The sequence below is a fragment of the Thermobia domestica genome, chromosome 2 (genome assembly GCF_964235325.1).
Source record: "Thermobia domestica chromosome 2, izTheDome1.hap1.1, whole genome shotgun sequence".
In the NCBI taxonomy this organism is placed as follows: Eukaryota; Metazoa; Arthropoda; class Insecta; order Zygentoma; family Lepismatidae; genus Thermobia; species Thermobia domestica.
In genome coordinates, this window is record NC_137455.1 from 271937236 (window position 1) to 271962423 (window position 25188).

The 25188-nt window shown below is 32.7% G+C and overlaps 2 protein-coding genes across 5 annotated transcripts in view; one reads left to right on the forward strand and one right to left on the reverse strand.

Moving 5' to 3' along the window:
* Positions 1-12674, forward strand: part of Myo95E (Myosin 95E) — a 1268077-nt gene extending 1255403 nt beyond the window's left edge. The window contains exon 25 of the mRNA XM_081748709.1: positions 5010-12674. The gene's annotated coding sequence lies outside the window, so the exon portion shown is untranslated. The remainder of the gene's footprint in view (positions 1-5009) is intronic.
* Positions 12675-15120: 2446 nt separating this feature from the next.
* LOC145678500 (uncharacterized) overlaps positions 15121-25188 on the reverse strand; it is a 112649-nt gene continuing 102581 nt past the window's right edge. For 2 of the 4 annotated variants that reach the window (XM_081748711.1, XM_081748713.1), the window contains exon 3: positions 15126-16397. In XM_081748711.1, the coding sequence (XP_081604837.1) occupies positions 15423-16397 (975 nt within the window). In that variant the 3' untranslated portion in view covers positions 15126-15422. Of the gene's footprint in view, positions 16398-25188 lie in introns of all 4 variants that reach the window. The other 2 variants (XM_081748714.1, XM_081748712.1) reach the window with 2 other exon arrangements.

Below are 25188 nucleotides of genomic sequence, written 5' to 3' on the forward strand. Positions count from 1 at the left end.
GTATTCTATTCATTTTACATTATCACCCATTATTTATTATTGATAATATATACATTTTTATTATTAATTTTTGTTTATTTCTTCGCTAATATATATTTATTTTTCATTTTCCCCTAAATTATTCATATATTTATTTATTACTTCTTTGTTCTCCAGTATTTTCCGATCCACCTGTTCCAAAAGTTTTGTCTTCCTCTACTAACCTCTTACTACTTTCAGCCTGACAAGACTTTTGGATGACACTAAAGCAGCATGGCACTCACCTGGTCAGTTCATGCCAACTTGCTTGTTCTAATTTCTCTTTTCTTCGTATCTGATAAAGAATTTAGCGAAACAAAAAGAACATATAGTATACTTTAGGAACTATAACAGTAACACTGAGATCTTCTGGACTGTGACTGTGTTTGTGCTAGTGCTGTATTAAGTTATAATGAATAATGCGCGAGGCGCTGTCATATATATTGGTGTGTGCTGTATACTAGACGCTAGCTGCAAATGAAAGATATCTCAGATTTTCAAAAAAGTAGATGAATTATGAGTACGCGGTTAGTTGAAACAATTGTATCAAGACTACTAGTGTTAGATGTATCGAGAGCAAGAGTGTCTAAGGAATGACGGTATACAGATCTCATGGCAAGACATCAACAGAGAAGAGAATTGGAGACGGAAACCGAGCCTAGATAAGAGGAATCTCCAGGTTTTCACAAAGAACCGTAGAGCTAATACATTGCAAGTGACTGCACAATTGTAAGCCGCAATTTCATACAGATCATAATAAGCATCTGGAGAAACCTATTTCTACAATTTTAATCAGACAAGATTGTGATTTCCAAACCTCTGATCGCCTTGTGAACGCGGCGTAATTAAAAATATTGTGCTGAGAACATAAATAGTTGACCATCAATCATCAAATGTTGTTCCCTAACAACGACACATTCTTCCAAAATGACAATGAACAGAGTCATGTAGCCAGATCTGTTTAGGCATTGTTTGTGAAAAATCAGAAAGAACAGGCGCGATTTGAGGAACTTCACGTAGAACTTCAGCATATTCCCTGGACTATTCGATTCTCTGACATGAATATTATTGTTATGGTCAGTTTTAGAGCACCAGATCCGGTGCAGATTTCTATATCCACTGACGTAGCTGAGTGAAAAAAACGTGTGCATGAAGAATGGTTCATTATTCATCCGTATACGATTCACAAGTTATATGCTTCAGTTTTACGATAAATGCAAGCTGTAATACTAGCTAAAGTTGGTTCAACACAACTGTATTAATTAGATAAGTTGCATTCCAATAATTAACAACTCACCTGAATAATGTTCCTTTAATGTTGAGCAGTCTTTCTTCCTTGTAACAGCTTTGAGTGACGTGGAATGGAGTCATAGAGGTCGTGAATGGTAGAAGTGGAATATTACATCATTCCATGTGTAGGTCAGCACTCGGTTCTGTGAGAGATAATAGAAGCGGAAATTGCGCTATATTCTTATCTTCAATAGGGACCACAAATATTCAATTATGTTGAGGTCCGTACATTGGTCAGGCCAGGAGAAGTGTTGAACTTCATCCCGATGTTCTTCATTAATGGAACCATTATCATCATTGAATATGGCTTGATTATTTAGAAACAACATCTAAACCATTGGATGCAGATAGTCTTATTAAATGGTGACAAAATTATGGGGAATTACGCGACCGGTACGTGTCAGCGCAAGACTCACTGAAAATCAAGATATTGTGGGTCACATCATCATAGAACCGCCACCATGTTTCACATTTCGGCAGAGACACAGCGAATCATACGCTTCTTGGAGCGTTAGCCACATATAAACACAATCGTAGTTTGCAACAAGATGAACGATAATTCATCCGACCATATACATTTCGTGTCACCAGCAATCCATGTTACATGTTCGCGACGCCATTGGAACACTGTCGTACTCAAACAGTGCCTTATTAGCAGATTCTACATCGTAACCTGACCCCGTATATCCATGTCATGTAATACGTAGCGGATTTTGATTGTCGACACAAGCTGTAGAAGGAGCTGCTTGAGTTTCTTCATAACTTGCACCGCAGTTGCATGACAGTTATGAATAACAATCTGCTGTAATTCCTGACCAGATCTGTAACTGAAGGCTTTCTTCTGACCATTGTTCCTCTTCGCCGATGTGGTTTTGCTGTGAGTTTTGTAGACCATAATCACTTTGGACATTATCCCTCGGAATACACCCAACACAATTACCATTTTCTTCACGCTCGAACTATATAACCAAATGCGAACAATTTGTCTTATTTGGAAATCAGAGCGGTCTCTTATTTTAGACTATCACTGCCTGCTCAGTTCACTGCGAACTGCCATTCTACTTTGCTTCACCGTAATACGAAGTTTGCCCTAACACATTACTACGAACAGACCGGTGATGCGGTCGCCGCCTGATCGTTAACAATCTGACATCTGACGTGTTTCATACTCCAGATGTTTCTATTATCTGTGTGTATGTATATATACCGGGTGCAGAATTGGCAGAGTAATTTACTCGTTATGGTTTTTTTTCTTACGTAAATTGCGCGTAATTTACTAGTAATTTATGTCATGTAGAAAATAAGTTCTTTACATCAAGTAGAAAATCAGTTTTTTTAGATGTAAAAAATTATTTTTCTTAAAATAAAACTAAAACCATTCAAAAACAGGGTACAGTCATAAGTAGAATGCGAAATATAATTTCTTCAAACTTCCTATCATCAACTGAAGCGAAGTCTAAGCTTTCAGAGTAAAACTTCCCGGTTCAAAATTTCGCCTGGCCAGATCCTAGCTGAACAAAATCTCACCTAGGCCAAAATCTCGCCGGACAAAATTTAGCCACAGTGATTTCTTCAACACCTTCATAATAAAGCAAGAAGGTGGCAAAATAGTTTTTGGCAATAATATGTATTATTACGAGAGATATCGTTCTATTTCAAGACACTCTCAAATATAGACACAGATAGTCTCTCCCCCTGCGCAACATGATCCTAACATTCTATTTTACCTCTTCATAAGAACAGGAATATTTTCAATTCACACGTATTTAGCACAAAAATTTTGCCTTTGTTCAGTTTAAAAATAAATCTGAGCACAGTACAGTAAACAGAGAATTCACTTCAAATAGTTAAGCTGTTTCCAAGTGTCCTAGCGTTTTCAAGTATTGATGGCAAGTATTGAGCTCTGTTATTATTATTATTATTATTATTATTATTATTATTATTATTATTATTATTATTATTATTATTATTATTATTATTATTCCCTCAGGAACTCTTATATAACTATATTATCATGGCGAAGTTTTATCCGTACGAGATTTCTGTCTGCGAGTTTTAGCCCAGCGAGATTTGGTCGGCGAGGTTTCGGTTGCAAGATTTTGTCCGTATACCATAAAACATTATGAAATGTTTCATAAACATAACAATGCGTACTTCAAATCGTAGTATTTGTTATTTATACAGGCAAGGCTACTTTATGACGTGACTATGGTAGTTTACAAAATTGCAAAATCCAGCGAGAGCCCACACAAAATTGCAAGGAATCTTTTAAAGCTTGCTTCTTTGTGTTAAACCAAACAGTAACCACAACGAAAAACGATTTATTTTTAATTTGTAGATTTTTTTCTAGCTTTTCAACTTACTTTAGGTAATTTACATATTTTACGCGTTTTTACGTGTATTTTACGCGATACGTAGGAGAGATTTTTTTTTTTTTTTTTTTTTTACATGTAATTACCCAACCGTGATGGGATGTATCAAAAGTCCATAGCCAAAGGCCAACTCCATTATGAGTCAAGATACGAAATATGGAAAGAGAGAAAAGCTGTTGGGAATAGGTGGTTTTCGATCTAAAATAGCAATTTTCCCAACCGAACCAACCGTTTAGGCTTCACAGTAGTAAGACCTCCTATGTTAGATGAAAAAGCAACGTTGTCAGTCCAAAAGTCTGCTACTATCATGGACCATATGCATTCATTTGATTGGAGAAAGAAAAAAGAAAGAAAGGAAAGTGAATGAAGAATTTAATTTCGTAGTTTAACCACTATTTGGAAAGCAGAAGGATATAAGTATACCTAGCTCCCTTTAATATAACTGCATTAACGCCGTATACCGCTTACATTGAACTATTGTGTCTTTTTTTCCAAACAATCCGAATTAAACTACACCAAGAGTGAACCAACGAGTATATGAAGAACACATATCATAGTTGTCCACAGAGAAATCCCACTCATTTGAGTTCTTGAAAAAATATCTGTTAGCAACAATATACAGACACATACTTGTGCTTCATTCTTCCTGATAAATGTTTCTCTTACACCCATTGATTTATCATAATTCACAATGTAATACTGAGTAGAAGCAATCAAAATACACTAACATAAAAGTTCGTGCTCGATTGGTGACTGGCCGAATGCCAAGTACCATATTATCTAAGTTATGATTCCGCATATGATTTCCTGCTTTTATACTTTTACTTAATTGGCTTTTTTATTATCTTATCTGTGTCCAGGTAATATCGTAAACATGAATTGCTAGCAACTTCATCTTCACTCGTACCTATCTTCTAAACAAAATAGTGGGCACGTAGCTCAGTGGTAGAGCTTTCACCTCTGGTACAAGGGTTCCTGGTTGACCCAAGTCATGAGAGTTTGTGGTGTGCACATCCCGTCCATAGGTTTTCTCAGCATTCTCTCGTTTCCTCCTACTTTATCATTCCATCAATCATTTCATCTTCATCATCTCCTTTTACGTAAGTATAATCGTGAGACGTAAAATTAGAAATTTCTTTCACTTCGTTTCTAAACGAAATGGTCAACAACCAGTGTTAATTAAGAATTTTTGCAAATTTTGTCTGCCTTAAAAGTATGTCCTGCACACTACGATACACCCTGTATATGCTTTATCATTTTATTCAAATAAAAACGATTTTTTATAACTTGACATTAATCTTTATGCATTTTCTTTATTTTTATTTTTAGCGACTCCTGCTGGATACCAAAGTGTTCAATAAAGAAAGACCGTTATGAAGTTGCAGTTGTGCATATACCTTTGCAACTATTGACCAAGAAAAGGAGTTTTGTGATAATTTATCTGCCTTCATTTAGTGTTAATGAGAAGATGGGAAAGGTGTGTGTGAATGAGAGATTATTTGTGCCAAATGACTAGCCCAAACGAAAGAGAGTACATAATAATAATATTACTAATAATAAATTTAAACTCTTTACATTTTCTATGAAAGTATAAATATTACAGTAAAACTAAACGTGATTGTTAAATAAATATAATATTTGCTTAGGGCAAATTATATAAAGTACACAGCACAAATTTATTTTGTGAAATATCTTTCCATTATGTTAAACTAAGCCAATAAAATACAAACTTAATGTTGAATATTTTTCACTTCTCCGAAAAGCTCAATGCATATTAAAAAGAACAAGAAGGATAAAAAAGCAATTAAAAATAAAGACAAACAAATTGAAATTCTGTCCAGTGGGCAAATCATATAGGAACAACTTACCCGCAATATCAGTTTCGAATGATGCACTCAACATGATGTTTTATTTGGATTTTCTCTTGTGTAAATACGATAAATGAGTGTGCGAGTGCGTGTGAAAATTACCTGATTATAACGTAATGCTCTGTAGGTAGAATGTTTGTTCTAACGAGACAAAGAAATATGTACAGCATTTGTTCTTGTTAAATGATGTTGACAATTTTCATTCAAAGGACTCTTTGTAAAATTGTAAATGATTTTATATATATAAAGTAATACAGAAATCAATTATGTGTGTATATAATTTTGAGTTATATTGTAAGTTGCCTAATTTTGGCATTGTGCAAGGTAAGAAACAAGAAAAGCAATGATTTCTATTTTTCTTCATTATTTCATTCATATGTACATAATATCATTACATTGACAAAAAAGAAACATAGAGTATGCATTTCAAAAAGAAATGTAGTTTAGATGGTGTATACATCCACTATCAAGATATTTTGATTGTTTTTTTAAAATCAAGTTTGATTGAATCGTTTCTGAAAATTATTGCTTATATTTTGTTATACAATTTCTTTGCTCATTCTGTTGCTTTATTGCAATAAAAAATATATATATAAAATTTCAAATTTTTCTTAATTGTTTAGAAAGATCTGTTAGGTATATCGTGTAATGTTGACTGTGAAGTATAACTACACAATAATACAATCATTCAATTTTTCCTGTTGAAATTACGATGTAGTATTTATTTTTATCAATTATCTGAAATTTTTACTAAAAACGACTGCTGTTGATTGTAGGGTGTTGTCTATATTTTTCGCTAAATTTCCATTCTAGGAAATGTAGAGAGTAAACTATTTGAAAATTTAACCTATATTTGTTATTTTTTATTCTTTTTGAAGATGTAGTTCAATCAGTATGGATAAATAATATTTAATAATGCGCTAATATACGGTAGTTAATATTAGTTTACCTAACTCTACTAGTTTTACTCCAAAATGTTATGCATCTTTATTTAAATTCAAACTGTGGAGTGAAGTTAAAAAAGTTATTCTAAATTTCTTAATTATTTTTAACTACGGTTATTATGATCCTATAGTTATATTATAGTTGTAATATATAAGTTATACTAATTGGCTGCCTTACATTTCGAACAGTATAAAAGTTTGGAGAGTTCTATGCTTCTGAATTAACTGATACTCGGAATATAAATCATTTCTAATTTAATTTGTTTAGTCAGTGTAGTAAGTTTCTATGTCTAATATGCTTTTATTATTTATCAACTGAAAATAATTTTGTCAGAATTTTCACAAGTGTATTAATTGCAAAAGTTTGAATACTCAAATTTAGACGGGAACAATAAAAATAAATATTTAATGAGCTAAATTTTACAAGCTTCTAAAAGCTTGTACTTTCATTTATATATTATTTAATATCATAAACGGCTCTTAATTTAAACTAAGCGTGAATTACTGAACAAGAAAAAAATTATGTTAATACAATTTATTTCTTTTTTCAGGTCGAGATCGAGAAAATGGTATGATTGAATTAAGTAGTCATCAAAAGACTGATTTAATTTATCTGAAATCAATCTTATCAATAGATTAAAAATATTCTCTTGATAATTTGAGGTAGGCCTTTTGTTTTTGGAAAGAAATTAATAATATATCAAGAGTTAAATCTATGAAACATTATCTGACCTGTTTTAAATCAGATGTTGATTTTACTTCAATGTTATGTAGTTTTAAAGTCAGATCATTTTCAATGTTTTCTTTTCTTTTCTTGTTTTTTTTTAAGTAATGATTTTCTTTCAAAGAAGATACACACTCTAAGTTAAATATCGGAGCACAGGACTCCTCCACACATGTAAGTTCATATTTTATAGACATACATTGACATATTTACAGAAATTTATTGGTTCTCAAAAATAAATTATTCAGTTAATTTTAGTCTATTAACTTTATTCTAAAACAGTAACTTTTCATATCCAAAAATTGTATTTAAAATTCATAAAAATTATTTAAATTGCAGAACTGACTCAAAAATGGCAATATCTTCCACTTTTTCTTTTTGGCATTTCTTAATAGTATATATAGTTATTGCTATGTACTAAGATATACTATCTTTAATTGTTTTCAATATGAAACATAATGTGGAAAAATTTGAACCAATACTGAACTTGTATTTCACTAAATGGAATGGAAATAAATATTTTACGTATTTTGCAAAATAAAAATATTTAAAGAGTTGAAGGGAACAAAATTCATTATATTTATTACCACCATGGAACTTATTTATTTTGTTTGAGTGCGTTTTTAACGTTAGCTATTGTTAACTTATAATAATTAATCAATAAATATTTGTTTTAAGGTGCAATGTGAATCTCACAGTTTTGCTTGAAATGGATTTGGTAATTTCTTTTATAATTTGCGAGAAAAATTGTTTATTTTGCATAGAATTTTGAGATGTAAAAGAATTTTTACTATGCTAAGCAACACAAAGCAATTTAATATTTTTAAATGTAATTTTCATAAAATATATTAACATTAGGACATATGACTGAGATGCAAGATAGAGAATATATGAATTGAAATAAATATATCTGACAAGCACTTCGACATTTAATGATATTCAGAGAATAGTATTCTTAAAGTAAGTATTTTTTTGGGAGGGTCAAAATTCAGATGAAATAGAAGTCTATGTTGATCATATTTTCGAAATTCTTGTTAAATTAAAAAGAAATCACATTAGACTCATTTCATCAATTTTGTTATGTGTATATGTTCTCTCTAGATTATAGGAACACACTAAAATAGCATGTAGCTTATGGAAAGATTTTAAACAAAGCATTATTTAATGAAATTTCTTCTAGTAAACTGTTCTATACAGCGAATACCAATCACTCTTTTCAACTGGTTGTTATTCTTCCGATAAATATAATGCTATTTTAAAATCTAGAATATTTTTCCATATAATTTAAAGTTTGAACCAAATTTTTACTTCTGTTTTACTTTCATGTCCTAATGTTTTATTGCGAAAAGTACTTTTCTGTTCTATATGTCTTTTTCAAAAGGTTAGGTTTAACGTTTAACAGTACTATTATAATATAATTTGGTTGAAACCTTTTATTGAAAGAGGACGTAATTCAAACAAACAAAAAAAAAAAAAATACTTTACAGACTTATTCAGCATTGTGTTATCAGTGCTAAACTTTTAAAGGTAAACATATAAACTAGACATGAATTTATATTATATTATAACCACATATCTTATAATAAAGTATTATGGATAAGTCTAGTTAGCTGTAGTTGAGTTACAAGAAAAGTTTTTTCATAACTTCTGAATTTGTTCGCTTCAAGAAATATTTTATTCGAAAAAAAATCTATTTGACATTCTTGTAAAATAAACGCTGTCAGAAGCAACTGCATGCTGATTAGTATATTTTTGTCAATTTGACGTAATAATTATTGCCAATAAAGAAATAGAATGAGCAAAGAAATATATAATTAGTAAAATTGGGTCAGTTTTAATGACCTTCTATAAATAGTATGTTGTTTCTAGTTTTCGTAGAAAATTTAAAAAAAAACAACAAAATATTGTATAAAGTTGTGGCATATGAAAAATATACATATGGTACACTACTTACATTGTTTTCCACATTGGGAAACTTGTGCAATAGACTTAACATAAGTGAGACAGTTAACTATATTTGTTGGTAAATCAACATGAATTGGACATTGATCTCATTATGAAAGTTCGTTTAATATATTTATACTTTGCTATGTATGTTAGTTTATATTCATGTACGGAGAAAAACTTGTACTTATTATATACTTCTGTTAGTAAACAATTGGAAATATAAGCTAAAGGTTGTCTTATAAAGTTGATTATTATTTGTCAAATTAAAATTATTGGAAGTGGTTAAAGAGTGAAATGATATACACTGAAATTATTTACTAATAAGAAATTCAATTCTTAATTTCCAAAGAATTAATTTAACTAGAAGTACTAGTTTCATTGATGTTCAATTATTTTAAAACTTAATTCCATTTTTCCCTTTACTTCAAAACTATTTATGTGCTTATTTTCATTCTACAAACTATGTTAACTAGAAATATGTTTCTGAAAGAAAATGTCAATTAATTTTAGGTTTTAGAACATAAATTATTTTTCATACGCTATTTTCTGACCATAATGAGTAACCAGTTACTCCATTACCACATAAGTATTGTATTAACACTGTCAAATATTAATTCTTATGATTATTTTCTGACATTGTGTATTGTTATTTTAAAATTATTTACTACAAAATATTTGTATAATTTTACGTCACCATAAATTCATGAATTTTATGCATTGATAAAGATGTAACAGATCAGTGATACTAAAACACTAATTATTTCTTTAGTCACAAACAAACACTATCATAAATTTTGTTTCTTTATATATTTTGGCCTGGGAGTAATAAATTGATATTGCTTACTATTAAAAATCAATGGTATCACAGATGATGGATTTAGCTCCGAGGCAACAAATAATAATAATGTAGATTATAAGGATAGAAAATTATTGAAGAAATACCTTCTACTTGCCTTGAATACAATGATGACAATCCTTGTTGATTTGGCAGACACTAGAAAATTCTTTTATTTCTGCTAGAATGAATTACTATTTTATATTTTGGTCTCAAGTTAAACCCTCGAGTGTGTCGAAATTACCTTTTTATTGATGAATCTTGGTTGGAAGCAATTTTCTCATTAATATCTCATTTGATAGGCCAGATTGAATTGCACTTTAAATTGAGTAGCTATAATGTGTAAGAATAGCTATATTCATCAGTAAGTTTCATTATATTTTAAGCGTTACTAGGCAAATTGAATAAATTTATAATGATATTTCCCATTGTTTTGCTGTTTATTGTTGCTTTCTCTTTCGATATATAACAACTAGTTTCAGTACACATATTTTCATAATACACAATGATTTCTTGACAATTTTTAAAACTTTTTAGGGAACATATTATTAATAATATTAATAATACTAATTAATATGTATTAAAGGATGCATAGTTCTTTTTTTAATTTATAATTGATTTATTTTTATTTAATGTGTTTTGAATCCTTTAAAATATGTGAATCAATTAGTATTTGAATTAGACAGATGTATATGTGTATAAAATCTTCCTTTAGTATTATTACTAATTTACTGATTAATATGTTTCTGTTGTGTTAGTGCATAATCAGTACTTTATTTGATTCGTAAGCATATTCACCACTTATAATTCGATTTGGATTTAAAATATTATGCTCATTTTATACATAATTATTTGTTAGATATCCTATTCTAGGAAACTAATTCGAGTTTCTAATTATCTAGTTCTTATCAAAATTAGATAATATTTCTAATTTATGCAAGGACATTCATAATTAAAATATATTAGGAAACCTAATAACAAATTCATTGGTGTAATACAATTAAATTTAAAGCAGAATCCACATAATAACTTTCTGAAATCCATCTGTATATTGCAATCTTACTTTTCTTTTTCTTTCTTTTTTGGACTTGAAAAGAATTGGAGACAAGAATAGTTGTAATTTTAAAGCACGATTGACAACTAAACCTTTTAGATAATTAAATCAAACCGATACTCAAGAAGATAAAAAATTAAACGAAAAAAATTATATAAACTGTTCATTTTATAGTACAAAAAGGGGAAACGAAAACACTTTGAAAAAGAGAAAGAGAAAAAAAGTAAAATATCAGTCAAGAGCAAATTTAGGAAAAATGGATTTCTGAAAGTTAATAATTTTTAGATTCTCCTGCTATCTAGAACATATATTTGTTTTTATCTCCTTTGTTTATGGTGAATCTCCTCGTACGAAACAAAAATCACAATCAAATCTGTAAATTGTTATCGGAGATACTGTTAAACAACATCATCACAAAGGATATATTTACGACAGCTGTAATTTGATCACTCCCTATATACTACTTCTCTCTTTGTTTAATATGTATACATTTTGTTTCCTATGCTTTTCAGGTAGTTAGTATACTTTCATGGAATAGATTGTGTACGTAGCTCAAAAAGTCCAAATGTCATTATTATTATGTTTCTAGGCATGTAAGTTCCATTGATAGACATAGTTCAAATGGTTTTCAGTTCTTATCCTTAATTACTGTTTATTACAAAATGGTAAGTGAATTTTTATTTTTAAGTAACGCTCACTCACTCATTCACCTGAATATGCAAATTATTTGGATTGATGTGTATTTTGGGCCACTTATACATACAACTATACTTAAATCTTACCTGGATTTTTGAACGGTATAAATAATTGCTATGTAGAGTACTAAAAATACATATCTGTAATTTTGTGTACAAGGTATATAACATTTACGTTCTTCCTCCTTCAAATATATGTATCGGTACTCTTATTAGTTTTCAAGAATATTAGATATTGAAAAATTATGTCACGAAATATGCGTAACTCATATGAGGTTAATGTCCAAGTCATGTACTTCGAGTTGTAGAGTATGGTTTCATAAAAAAATTTTGTAATAAAAATGTTCTAATGGAATGTAAATAGTTTTATTACTCCTCTACAATCTATGTCAGTGATGGGCAAACTTCTATAGAAGAAGGCCAAAGAAAAATCTTAAGACAGGTCAATATAATTTACAAAAACTAAAAATGGAACATTTTACAAAATTCTTATAATACTAAACCCTATAAATGATTGAGATGTGGCCACTACGCTAAACATAAAAGGGAGGAAAGAATTATTTATTTTCCTTCATTCTCCTCTTTTTCATTATTCAGATCGCAGATTGGAGAGAATCTTTTAAGGGATCGTGATCGTAGTTTTTCCATCAATGATCTACACAATCATATTTGCGTTTATAGTACGCAGATTGATCAATTTCATGTAGATTATTTTTCTATTTCCTCTCTTTCACACTCTGTCTATTTTTTTAACACTCTGTTGAGTTTGAAATGCTTCATGTAATTCGTAAACGCTGGTCCATCCTAATTTATTTTCGAAAGAACATTTTGAAGTAAACTTCATGTAATAGACATTGGCGTTGAGTACCACGACAGAGGCGTTGTACAAAGCTGGAAGTTTTTAATTGGCTCAAGAACACAGACACTGATATGTAGACTGAAACCGGAAGTGTGACCAGCGAGTCATGTTTATGTCAGTATTCCAATAATACAAGGCGTTGAATGTACTCAAAGCCCAATGAAGAATTACTTCCGCAATATGTGAAAGATGTGGTTCAAGCTGTGTTGATGTGGAATGGTTTTCATATCATGACTTGGGCCTCTCATACAACTGAATGTGAACATGAACCAGCATGTTTGATCGGACAATGTCATTCAACATATATTGCTATTTCTCTAGTGTCTTCATGATAAATATGCAGTTGACACTCCAATCTTCCAAAATGACAATTACCCTATTCATAGGACTCAAAAGTGTTTGTACTTGGTTTGAGGCACAATTCAAGCACCTTGTCGCACCTATTGAGGCCTCCAAACTCACCAGGTTTAAGTCCAGTTGAAACTCTATGGGACTATTTGGAGTAGCGAATGAAACGCTAAAGTAGGCATCTCCATATTGTTGGAAGTACGGAAATAAGGGATCTGTTGATGATAGATTAGATCTAAATATTGCGTGGAGTCTTTCAGATTCTAGGCGGTTATCCAGTCCAAATGCTGTGTTGCCCGGTAAGTTTGTATGACGGGGGGAGAGGGGGTAAGAGTTCTTGTCCACTGTATTATTTTGCACACAAAAAATTACGGTACCAGAACATAGTCTTGCGTTACAATCATCTGTAATATTTACTCGCAATCTTTCTATATTGCAACCAATTTTTGAACTTATATTCACAAATCTACCGTCAAGATTAAACCAGCAAAGTATTTAGATAAAAGGTTGAAAATAAAAGAACACTTAACTAACTATCCCTGCTTGCATTCTGTCTTTGGAATAAGCGCAGTCTGAGTAGCCAAGAGCTTACACAAAAGTCGGATTCAGAACACTTCAGAGATTGGCTCTGACTACTTATATTATTACTACATATTTTTGTAACTACTCTTAACACAAAACAGTGTCTATTTACTTGACGATAGTTCTAAACATTTTACATAGCCAGTTCATTACTCTTGCTAAATGTCAAATCAGAAGAAATTGTATACAATTGGTTGCCTAACATATTTTCCGAACTGGGTATTAAACATCACAGTTACCTGCCTTCAATCTCATAGATTTGACCAGGAACTGGGTCACCTTTGGAAGCGAAAGAGCACTGCATCAAGTGCTCCGGGTGCACATCTTGAAATTAATTCAAACAAACATTGTGGGGCATTTGAAAAATAATATTGAGAATGATCAAATAACTCCGAGAAAAGAGCTACAGCTGAACAAATACTGTATTTAATTAAACGTACTACAGTTTCAAAAAGATAAAATACTTTCATCAGACACATTGATAATATTTCTGATGTGTTTAATGAAGTGATCTGATTTAATGAACACGACATGTTGTATTATTTTAAACATATATTTAATTTCTGTAATTTGATATCAAATAAGTAATGACGTTTCTAACGTCTTTTAATATATACCTGTTTCCTGCTGATAAGCTTGCTTTTCACTCCATATTTTAATCATAAGTAAATACGTAATTACATTTTTTTAGTTTAATGTCTCACGATTGTATACTGAAGATGAGGAATCCGTTTTCTGTTGCTTAGTCTGTAGTATATTCAATATTTTACTGGTAACTAAGAATGTACTTATATTTTATTACACTTATTTATTTTAGTACATATTAATCTGTTTTCTATTCATAAGTGCATTAGGTTGTATGCGTTAATTGTGTCTTTTTGTTTAAGGTGCACTTTAAGTTCTTCTTTCTAAAATCAAGAGTTAAAAAAAAGTATAAAAAATAATCTCTGAACTTAATATCATATTTTGTTGTTGGAAGTAATGTCTACCTAAACAATTAAAATTATTAGAACATACAGTTAAAACAAGAATTTTAGGAATAATCAAAAAAATGGATCAAAAGTTTGCGATCTTGGCCAAGAATTTTAGGAATAATCCAAAAAATGCATCAAAAGATTTCGATTTTGGCCAATAATTAGTTTTTGAATCAGGGGACATAAAATTTTTGAACAGCCCCCAATTCGAGTTTTCGTATTTTCTACGGAATAAGCAAATCATACTGAGTTAGGTGGTAGTTTGGGTTTGGCTACACTATAAGTAGTTCTCCAGATGTAAGGCATATAAGAAAATTTTTGATTGAATCTTGGGTCAGGGACAACAAAATTTTTGAACGGCCCTAAATCGAGTTTTCGTATTTTCTACGGAATAAGGACATCATACTGAGTTAAGTGATAGTTTGGATTTGGCTACACTGTATGTAGTTTTCCAGATATAAGCTGTACAGCGGTGGACACTTCTAAATGGTACACCTTAGCCGTAAATCTCCATATGGCTGTACCATTTAGAAGTGTCCACCGCTGTACAAGAAAAATTTTGATCGAAATATATTGGATCTTTTGATCCAATAGCTTCTTATACAGTAACAAAAAAATTAATAGTGGAAGAAATAACTTAGTTTTAATTTATTATTTTCTTTGAATTATACAGTTTTTTTAGTTATGTATTTTGATATATCTATATAATTAGTTATACAATAAGTTATATGAATATAAATAACACATTGCGAAGTAAAATTAAATCAGAATACACATATAATAATGATGCTGATTTCACGTACAAATAATGAAGAGTGAGAATGATGTTAAGTAAATCTACAAATAAATTAACACTCATTATGAAATCAATAGTAAAAAACATACAGTAAGTTTTCTTACATATTAAAATGTTTACATATTCTTCGCAGCTTTCAAAGCCTCTTCCAACTTCTTGTTTTCCGCTTGTAATAAACTCATTTTTTCTTCATACTTGAGCTTCAGTTCCTGGAACATTCGTAGTTGCTTTTCATATTCTTGCTTCAAGACTGTATTGATTTTCACAGCTTCCTCCATTTTGGCCAACATTGCATTCTGACGTTCTCTTTCGGCCTTTATTTTGTTGCCCATATCATTGATCTCCGCTTGGAGTTGCTCTGCTTCCAGATTTCTGATATTTAGCAGATCTTTCGTGATTGCCACTACTTCTTTGAGGGAAGTTATTTGACTAGATAGATGTCGATTTTGTTTTTCTTGATTGGTACAGACATTATCTTTCTCTTTAAGTTGTCCTTTGAGGGTTTCTGTTAAAGCGTGGAGAACCTGGTTTTCTCTGCGAATCTCACCGTCATCTTTCTCTGTTTTTTCTGCTGCAGAAGTACCTTCGCAAGCATTTCTTGTACTTGTCACACTGCCTTCTTGTTTATCGTGAACTTTCACAGAGGTATCTCCTACACCTATTGATACAGTATCTGAAGACGTCATACTGGAACTATCCTGTGACTGGGGTTTGCTTTGTGCTAACTGTTCTTCAATAACTTGCAATCGGTTCTTATAATTTTCCCTTTCCTCCGTTCTGGTCTGCAATTCTTCCTCTAAACGATGAATTTTTGTTGTAAGTTCTGCAGATTTTTCTGCCTCCTGGGAATGTTTATCTTCAACAGTTGTTTTCGTAGCCTCCTGAATTATCTTCTCCAAAGAAGAAATCTTTTCTAAAAGTTCCGTTTCTTTACTCTTCCAAAGAGCTTCTTTCTCGTTCCATTTTATGTTAATATCTTTGATGACTTCATCTTTGGAATTAAGTTCTGTTTTGTATTTTAAACAGTCCTCTTGCAATGACGAAATTTGGCTCAGATACTTCGCAGTTTCTTGAGAAAGTACGGGTGCGACCTGTTATAAGGAGAAAAATACAGTTAATATTAGATATTTACTGAAACAAATAAATATGCATGTCATTGTATGAATAAAGAAAAGTAGTATTCATCTAATTTATCACTTCGAAGCAGCAAAAAACTTTCCGATATTTCGGATATGTCAGCGAGTATCCAGTTGGAGGTCAAAGAGGTTTAATATACATATTCCACATAAGTATTACCAAACACTGAATCTTTTTAATTATATGTTTAATACATGTTATGCAAAAAGTACTTCATGTGATTGAGCTTTCAGTATCAGGGGGTACTTTAAAAATCTATAACATATCTTTCGAAGTGATGTCCATTTTAATAAATTCACTTTTATGGAAGTTAACAAAAATATCTTCATATCCTTTAAAATTAAGCTATATGAAAGTACACTTACAAAACTATTACCAATACTCAATAAGTTATTATTATTTTCCAGTTGTATGCAAGTATTCTCCTTCGCACTAATCTGGATACTTGCATAGAGTTGAAAAATAACAATAAATTATTGAGCATAGGTAATAGTTTTGTAAATGCACTTACATAGAGATGTGTTCGGAGATGTGTCTACCAAAGAGCATCTAACCTTTGGTTGACAGAAATACATTTATTGATTTAGAAATTCGAAATTCTAATCTCCTTCAAAATAGTCTCCTTGGTAACGCACACACTTTTCCCATCGCTCCCGTCATTGTTGGAAACACTTCTGGAGCGCAGTTTTTGGAGTGGTGAGCAACACGTGCCGTCGCATTTCGCATGATGTCTTCTCTTGACTCAAATTAGGTCCCTTTTAGTGACTATTTTAGCTTGGGAAATAATCAAAAGTCACACGGAGTCATGTTGGGTGAGTAGGGAGCCTGGGTATTTCCACGCTTTTCGCAAAATTTGATGGGATATCGTTGCTCCAGTTTTTCTGTCATTTTACAAATAAAAACAAAAAAAGCTGAAATCCGATGACGCTCACTACACGTCTTTGTTTGTTGGGCGACTGCCAGCAACTGATGCTTTCTGCGGGCCGAAAAAAAAAACCCACGACTGCGCATGAGTATTATTATTATTATTATTATTATTATTATTATTATTATTATTATTATTAGTAGTAGTAGTAGTAGTAGTAGTAGTAGTAAAAGTAGTAGTAGTAGTAGTAGTAGTAGTACATGTTTAACAGAGTATTGTAAAACCTTTGCTTTGAGGGGTGGATTTTCTTCATAAAGCTGTCAGACTCATTTACGAGTGGTAATAGAGCCCGGGGTTCTGTTTTTTATGGTATTGCAATAACTTCTCAAACGATTAACAGAGGGCCCTAGCAGAATTTTTCTAAAAGTCAGTCTCATTTCGGCATTCATGGGGTCCCAATACACATTTAGACAATATGATGCTGGGGCCCCATTCTTCATATTGTTGACATATATTCTTACTAGGCCACAAACAAAAAGCACCAAACAGGACTTCATAATACTGTTAGAGTCATTCCAATAATGGGGCTTTAAGACTGCATTCAATGCTTGGACCACCGAACTCTGAGAACGGAACAAACTACAACGAGTAACTATGCTCCAACATAGCAGACATGTTTCATCTTACTTCGCATTTAGAGAGGGCCCCGGCAGGGATCTCTGCTCTCCTGCCCTGGCCAGTCTGAGCCTGGTATGTAATATGAATTCATTTTTGCCCATAGGAGAAGATCGAACATACTGTAGTGGTTCAGGTGCTACTTTAAGCTCCATGCCTCGTTCTACATATTTGCACTGTTGTCAAAACACAGAAGGAAAGAAGTCAATCAATAAATCAAGTACAAATTCGTGTTGGTAGCGCAAAATGTAAGACATCCCTTACTTTCGAAGAAGGCAAATTTTGGGTACGAGGTTAGTTAAAGGAAATGTATCCGAGACGACCAGTATGTTAGGTGTATCTATAGGTGACATACAAAACTAGTCGCAAGCACCACCCGAGAAGAAATATAATGGCTAGAAACCAAGCTGAATTAGGGGGATCGCCAAATTCAAAATATTGCTACTAAAATTGACATTCAAACTTTCTTTGTGACTACTGAATGCTAAATTGTGTGAAACTAGAAACTTAATAGTGACTAATTGTCTCTAAAATGTTTTTCTCAATACTCTTCTACTGCAATTTGAATTTGAGATAGGCAGATGATAGTTATTTTATGTTTCAGTCTATGATTTTTTTTTTTTTTTAACTTTTTGGGACTTTGTTACTGTAAACTCATTGTGTTGTTTTCTTGATATTTTAACATTCTCCCATATGGTTCGTTTCACATATCTCCTCCGTTGAATCGAAACATTTGTGATAAAAATAAACGAACGACACGCTAAACAGTATAGAGAACATTTAAATTCGGTATATATTAATTAATGTTTATCCTGTGTTTCGTCATTAGCGGAAATTCTCGTGTAAAATTTACTAAAATGTCGTCCAGCTTCACTTTAGGGATTATTATTATTATTATTATTATTATTATTATTATGGATAGAAAGTATATTTAATAATAGTCGTTATGTCATATATCTTCAGTGGCCATATTTCTGGACAATTTTGTAACTTCAAGTATTTGGTGAGATCATCAATTGGGTGCTAATACCGTTGGCACGAGGAAAAAATGTCGACGATGTCGAAGATACTAATTTAGTGAAAACTAGTGACTGTGTTGTATCCTATCTCCTTTCCTAAAATATTTAGGTGAACCGTCAATTTAACAGCCGATTCCACTTCCAACTTTCTTTTTGATTTTTAAATACCTCACCATAGATATACGTAGATACTACTATTTCCTTTCTTCTTTCCTATTTTCTATGTTTGTACTAGTGTCGCAATCACATGAAGACATTTTGTAAAGCCATGGATACACAACATAGACATTACTTTTCGAATAATAAGCAAGACTTGAATTAAAACTTCTGAATTAACACCAAATGGTAACCGGCTGCACAATATTCCTTCTATAAGCACCCTTATTCACAAACTACACTACTAGTATTCTTTTACATATTAACTTCGTTATACACACCGCTTATCTTATAGTGTAAGACTACAGGATAAATTGAAAGGCAATAGAACTCACGAACTATAAACGGCTGAGATTTTGTGAATTTCAGAATTTTATTGAACGACGCATAGTTGTTACCCATAAATGTTTTTAAAAATCAAATATAGAACTCTGAAGCGCGGAGCTTCGGGCAGTTGCCCACCTCCCTCTATGTAAAGACTGCTACTAGTTCAGCCTCTACAGTCCCTTCACTTCTTTAATGTATTATTGTTGCTATTTCTTGAGATGTTGATGTTACTGCTTTCACTGTTTATTTTCCAAGTTCGTCAATGAAGATATCAATGGCAGCAGGTTCTTTAATGAGCTTATTTTCCTCCCCCCTCCCTCTTATGAATGCATATGTAACTTCAGAAGAGTGATCTGTTGTGTTTTCTAGACCAAGTGTTTGTAAGGCAAGTTTTCCACTTCCAAGATACCGCATTTCTGAAACAAACAGGTCTATCGTTGTACATCACAGACTATTAACGACTTCACATGTTTAACCAAGGTGTCCGTCTGTCACGCACGCAAGTAAGTTCTTGAAAGTTACTATGCAAAGTTCAAAATTGGCAAAATACACACATAAAAAGACATACACTGTGTGATCAAAAGTATCCGGACACCCCCAAAAACATACGATTTTTATATTAGGTACATTGTGCTGCCACCTACTGCCAGGTACTCATTATCAGAGACCTCAGTAGTCATTAGACATCATGAGAAAGCAGAATGTGGCGCTCCGCGGAACTCACGGACTTCGAACGTGGTCAGGTGGTTGGGTGTCACTTGCGTCAGAAGTCTGTACGCGAGATTTCCACACTCCTAAACATCCCTAGGTCCACTGTATCTGATGTGATAGTGAAGTGGAAACGTGAAGGGACACGTACAGTACAAAAGCGTACAGGCCGACCTCGTCTGTTGACTGACAGAGACCGCCGACAGTTGAAGAGGGTCGTAAAGTGTAATAGGCAGACATCTATCCCGACCATCACACAGGAATTCCAAACTGCATCAGGATCCCTCAAAGTACTATGACAGTTAGGCGTAAGGTGAGAAAACTTGGATTTCATGGTCGGGTGGCTGCTCATAAACCACACATCACGCAGGTAAATGCCAAACGACGCCTCGTTTGGTGTAAGGAGCGTAGACATTTGACGATTGAACAGTGGAAAAACGTTGTGTGGAGTGACGAATCACGGTACACAATGTGGCGATCCGATGGCAAGGTGTGGGTATGGCGAATGCGCGGTGAACGTCATCTGTCAGCGTGTGTAGTGCCAACAGTAAAATTCGGAGGTGGTGGTGTTATGGTGTGGTCGTGTTTTTCTTGGAGGGGGCTTGCACCCATTATTGTTTTGCGTGGCACTCTCACAGCGCAGGCCTACATTGATGTTTTAAGCACCTTCTTGCTTCCCACTGTGAAAGAGAAATTCGGGGATGGCGATTGCATCTTTCAACACGATCGAGCACCTGTTCATACTGCACGGCCTGTGGCGGAGTGGTTACACGACCATAACATCCCGGTAATGGACTGGCCTGCACAGAGTCCTGACTTGAATCCTATAGAACCTTTGGGATGTTTTTGGAACGTCGACTTCGTGCCAGGCCTCACCAACCTACATCGATACCTCTCCTCAGTTCAGCACTCCGTAAAGAATGGGCTGCCATTCCCCAAGAAACCTTCCAGCAGCTGATTGCCTGCGAGAGCGGAAGCTGTTATCAAGGCTAACACCATATTGAATTCCAGCAGTACCGATGGAGGGCGCCACGAACTTGTAAGTCATTTTCAGCCAGGTGTCCGGATACTTTTTTTTATCACATAGTGTATCTAGATGGGTGTAGAGCCACCCACTTAAGTCCTAGTGCATAAAATTTTGATCTACCAATGTAGAATACTGAATGTTCCTTCTTATATATGGCGAAAGTTTCTTTAATACTGAGGATCCTTTCATTTTCACTACTTTTTTTTTTTCTCCAAATGTTATAGTGATAGTATCTGTTTCGTTGGCGATCTGGCGAGAGCAGTCCCATTTATGTTTCAGATACAATTACTGTGCAATTTGAATATGTGATTCAGAATGACCATAACAGGAATCCGGTTTTTGAAATAATCCTTTTGCAGACTTCACATTCCTTGTTTTGTTCACCATGTATTTTGTTCCAATTGAATGTAGTACAAAATTTGTACCTTTGAAAGGGACATTTGAGATAACTGTTAGGATGTGCATCTTTTCATTGTAGGATTCACGCGATTCAACAGCTGACTTGATGTTTAATATAAATATCATGGTTGGCGCGAAGCGTAAGAAAATTTTCAAAATTAAACCCTGCTTTTCCTTGATTTTGAGCACTTTTAATTACTTTTTTCTTTCCATTTTTTTTTTACATGTGCACATGCATTTTCCTCCCGAATTTTGCGCTCCTTTACATCAGTACCCTAGGCCGTCGCCCGGCTCGACCCCCCACGGCACGGCACTGCTTAACTCATCCATTGTAGCTCTCCCCTTACCGAACAACATTCTCAGAAACTTACTGTGATAAAATTTCCAAAACGCATTTTGTTCAGTTCTCTCTACTCGAAAAGCCCTGTAAATAGAAAGTCTTGCTGCAAAACAGAACTAAAATAAGCTATTGTGGTCCTCTGTATTAATATGATCATCGTTTGTTTCAAAGCGAAACGTCTATTCACACACAAAGCAGACACGGTTACAGAATATATTCACTCTGATATCAAAATCTACTTCCCTTTGACATTTTATTATTAGAAAAAAAAACTCTTAAATTTGTCAAATTTACATAGGCTACTATACATAGTAAAAAGTTTATATTAACCAGTCACTGCCTTGTTCTTATTTTATTAATATTAAATAAGTCAATTGAACAAAATGGCATTTTTCAAATCGCCAACTAGGTATTTTAATTTGCCAGCTTGTTAAGGAATTGGTAACTTGGGGGGGGGGAGTTTCCCCTACCTCCTTAACGACGCCCCTGTTTCTAGATACAAAGATGAAGTTTTCTCAATAGATCCAGACTCAGATTCTGACTAAGAAGTCGCTAGTTACAGTATATCTTTAGTAAGTCTCTTAATGGAGTTGACAGTATAGGCTATTTACATTTTCCAAAATATGCAAACTGTCAAAATTTTAAAGATACTAAAGTGCAAGAATTCTAGAGTTTATTTGTGAGTTTCCATAGTTAAATTGTTCACATTTGCTTTTGTAGAATAAAAAAAATTAAAATATAGTTTTAATTGTCTGGAATTTCCATTCATAACTTCCTTATAGAGGAAAAAAAATTTAAAAACGCCGTCTCCTAAAGGGCTAAAACAGACCTATGTTATGATTGTCCAAAAGTGATTACAATCCAAATATGATAGAAGCCAGGAAACTTTGCCAGAATTCGACCAGGGTTGGGACACTTTCGGCAGTTGGAAGATTAAAAAAATCAAATCTCAAGTTTTTTCTTTCAGGGGCTTGAGATTTTCCTTCTTTTAATTCATGCAAATAATATAGAAGTAATAGTTTTTTTTTTTTTTTTAATGGAAATGGTCTACCACCACATTTCACTAGTCACCTATGACGAGCTGCGGCCGTTTGGCCTAATTTATGGACCGGCTTGGCTAGAAGCATACGTCCCGTTTTTCCTAAGTCATTTGTCAAAATTAAAGCAAAATGTATTATTTTAGTACATATAGCAGTTAAAGTTAAGATTTACTTTACCAGCCACAATTGTCCTACGCCACCCTATATTTTGCATAAGGTAGAAAGAAAGCTTATTACATAACGTTTTTCAATCTAGTAATTTATCTATTTAATAATAAGGAGAATCAGTGCGTTGATATTGTAATGTTACGGAATATACTAACCCTCCTCGGCAGTGACTATCCATGCAATGGCTATCTTCGGTAATATTGAAGATTTATGCCAGCAACCAATATAAATGCTCGATAACTAAAAGTCTTAATCTAAAAGGAAAAACTACGTGGTAGCCTGCTGTGTAAATCAATATAGTATTACCAGCACGAACAATATAAATAATGACTTAATTTTTACAATTTTCGAAGTAAAAATAAAAGCAGAAATAGCTGAAAGCTTTGAACATATTTTAGAAAAAATATATATTGTAGAAACATTATTGGAAAGGCTGACTTACATACACATTAATCTCAAATTTTGATTCTTGAATAATAACTGCAACGTAAAGATTTCAGTTCTCACGTAGAGTCTTGTTCATGGAGGATAAAAATAGAAGTAAAAGAAACGTAATTATCTAGGAAATGAAAAGGAACAAACTTAAGGAGGAAGTAGGATGCAAAAACACTCTGTCCTGATGGATGTGATTCATTTGTCAGGTCAGTGTAGCTTGTTATGAAATGGTGGGATAGGGTTATGTGTTATTTTGTTTGGCAAGTCAAAGTTGCCAACTCATTTGTAAGTATAATATCTTTTAAAATGGGTTTTATATCTATCTATCTATCTATCTATCTATCTATCTATCTATCTATCTATCTATCTATCTATCTATCTATCTATCTATCTATCTATCTATCTATCTATCTATCTATCTATCTATCTATCTATCTATATCTATCTATCTATCTATCTATCTATCTATATATATATATATATATATATATATATATATATATATATATATATATATATATATATATATATATATTAGGATGTTCCTTATTTTACAACATTTTAATTTTATTTTGGGACACCCCTTCATTTGATGCCATTTGTCGAAATACTATCCTGCGCAAAATTCCAGTCCAATCGAATGAGAATAAATGGTACCGCAAAGTGCCTTAAGTTTTTGTTTATTGGTAGCTTTTGAATTATCCCATAGATGACAGCACCTGTAAAGATATAATAACAAGCACTTATAAGTGACATTTTCAAACTCGTTCTTATGATTTGCAAGAAAAAGTAGTAAGTGAGAGTGAATCAGGCTTTTACTCCAGTGAAAATGAATCAAAAATTATATGGCTTTTGCCATCCATCTGGCATGATGATAAGCTCCTGAGAAACGTAATGGTGGGTGGAACTTCTGGATGGAACTTCTCCGAGAAAAATAACAGCAAGTTTAATAAGTTCAAGGCAGTCTTCTCTGAGTAAGTTATTCTAGAGATTCTGCATAGTAGTCTGAAGAACGTCATTGGCACTGTCGTGTACTTTTTCTTGTCATGCGTTCATTTTGTATCCCGGGCTTGAATTTAGTTTTGTCAATATCACTCTAAGCTTGTTGAAAATGATTGAAAATAGAAACGATTCCGGAACGATCATTGATCTTTGACTCGAAAACAACTTTTAAAACGAGTTCATAAATGTGATACCTGCATAACAAATATAAAATATCTCTTTCCAAATATTGTTCCAACAAGATGCAGGCACGTTTTGTTCGTCCAATATTTGCGGAGGTTATGTCACAGCAAAGAGCTTGGATTTTATCAACAAGACCCCATTTTCCCCGAGTATTATGCACAGCAATCACTTGATATTCTCCTGTGACAGATGGTAATTTCGGAAGTGCTAGTAACCGTACACTCTCATTGAAAGTAACAATAACCGGTAGTCTGTCAACGAACAGTGTCTTTGTTAATGCAGGAAGCTTCTTTTCAACTCAGTGCACGGTAACAGCATTTATTTTTTTTTTTAAATTTCACCCCCTTACAAAAAAAAAAAAAAAAAAAAAGCTTCTTGCAAGTTGGAGATTCTGCCACAAA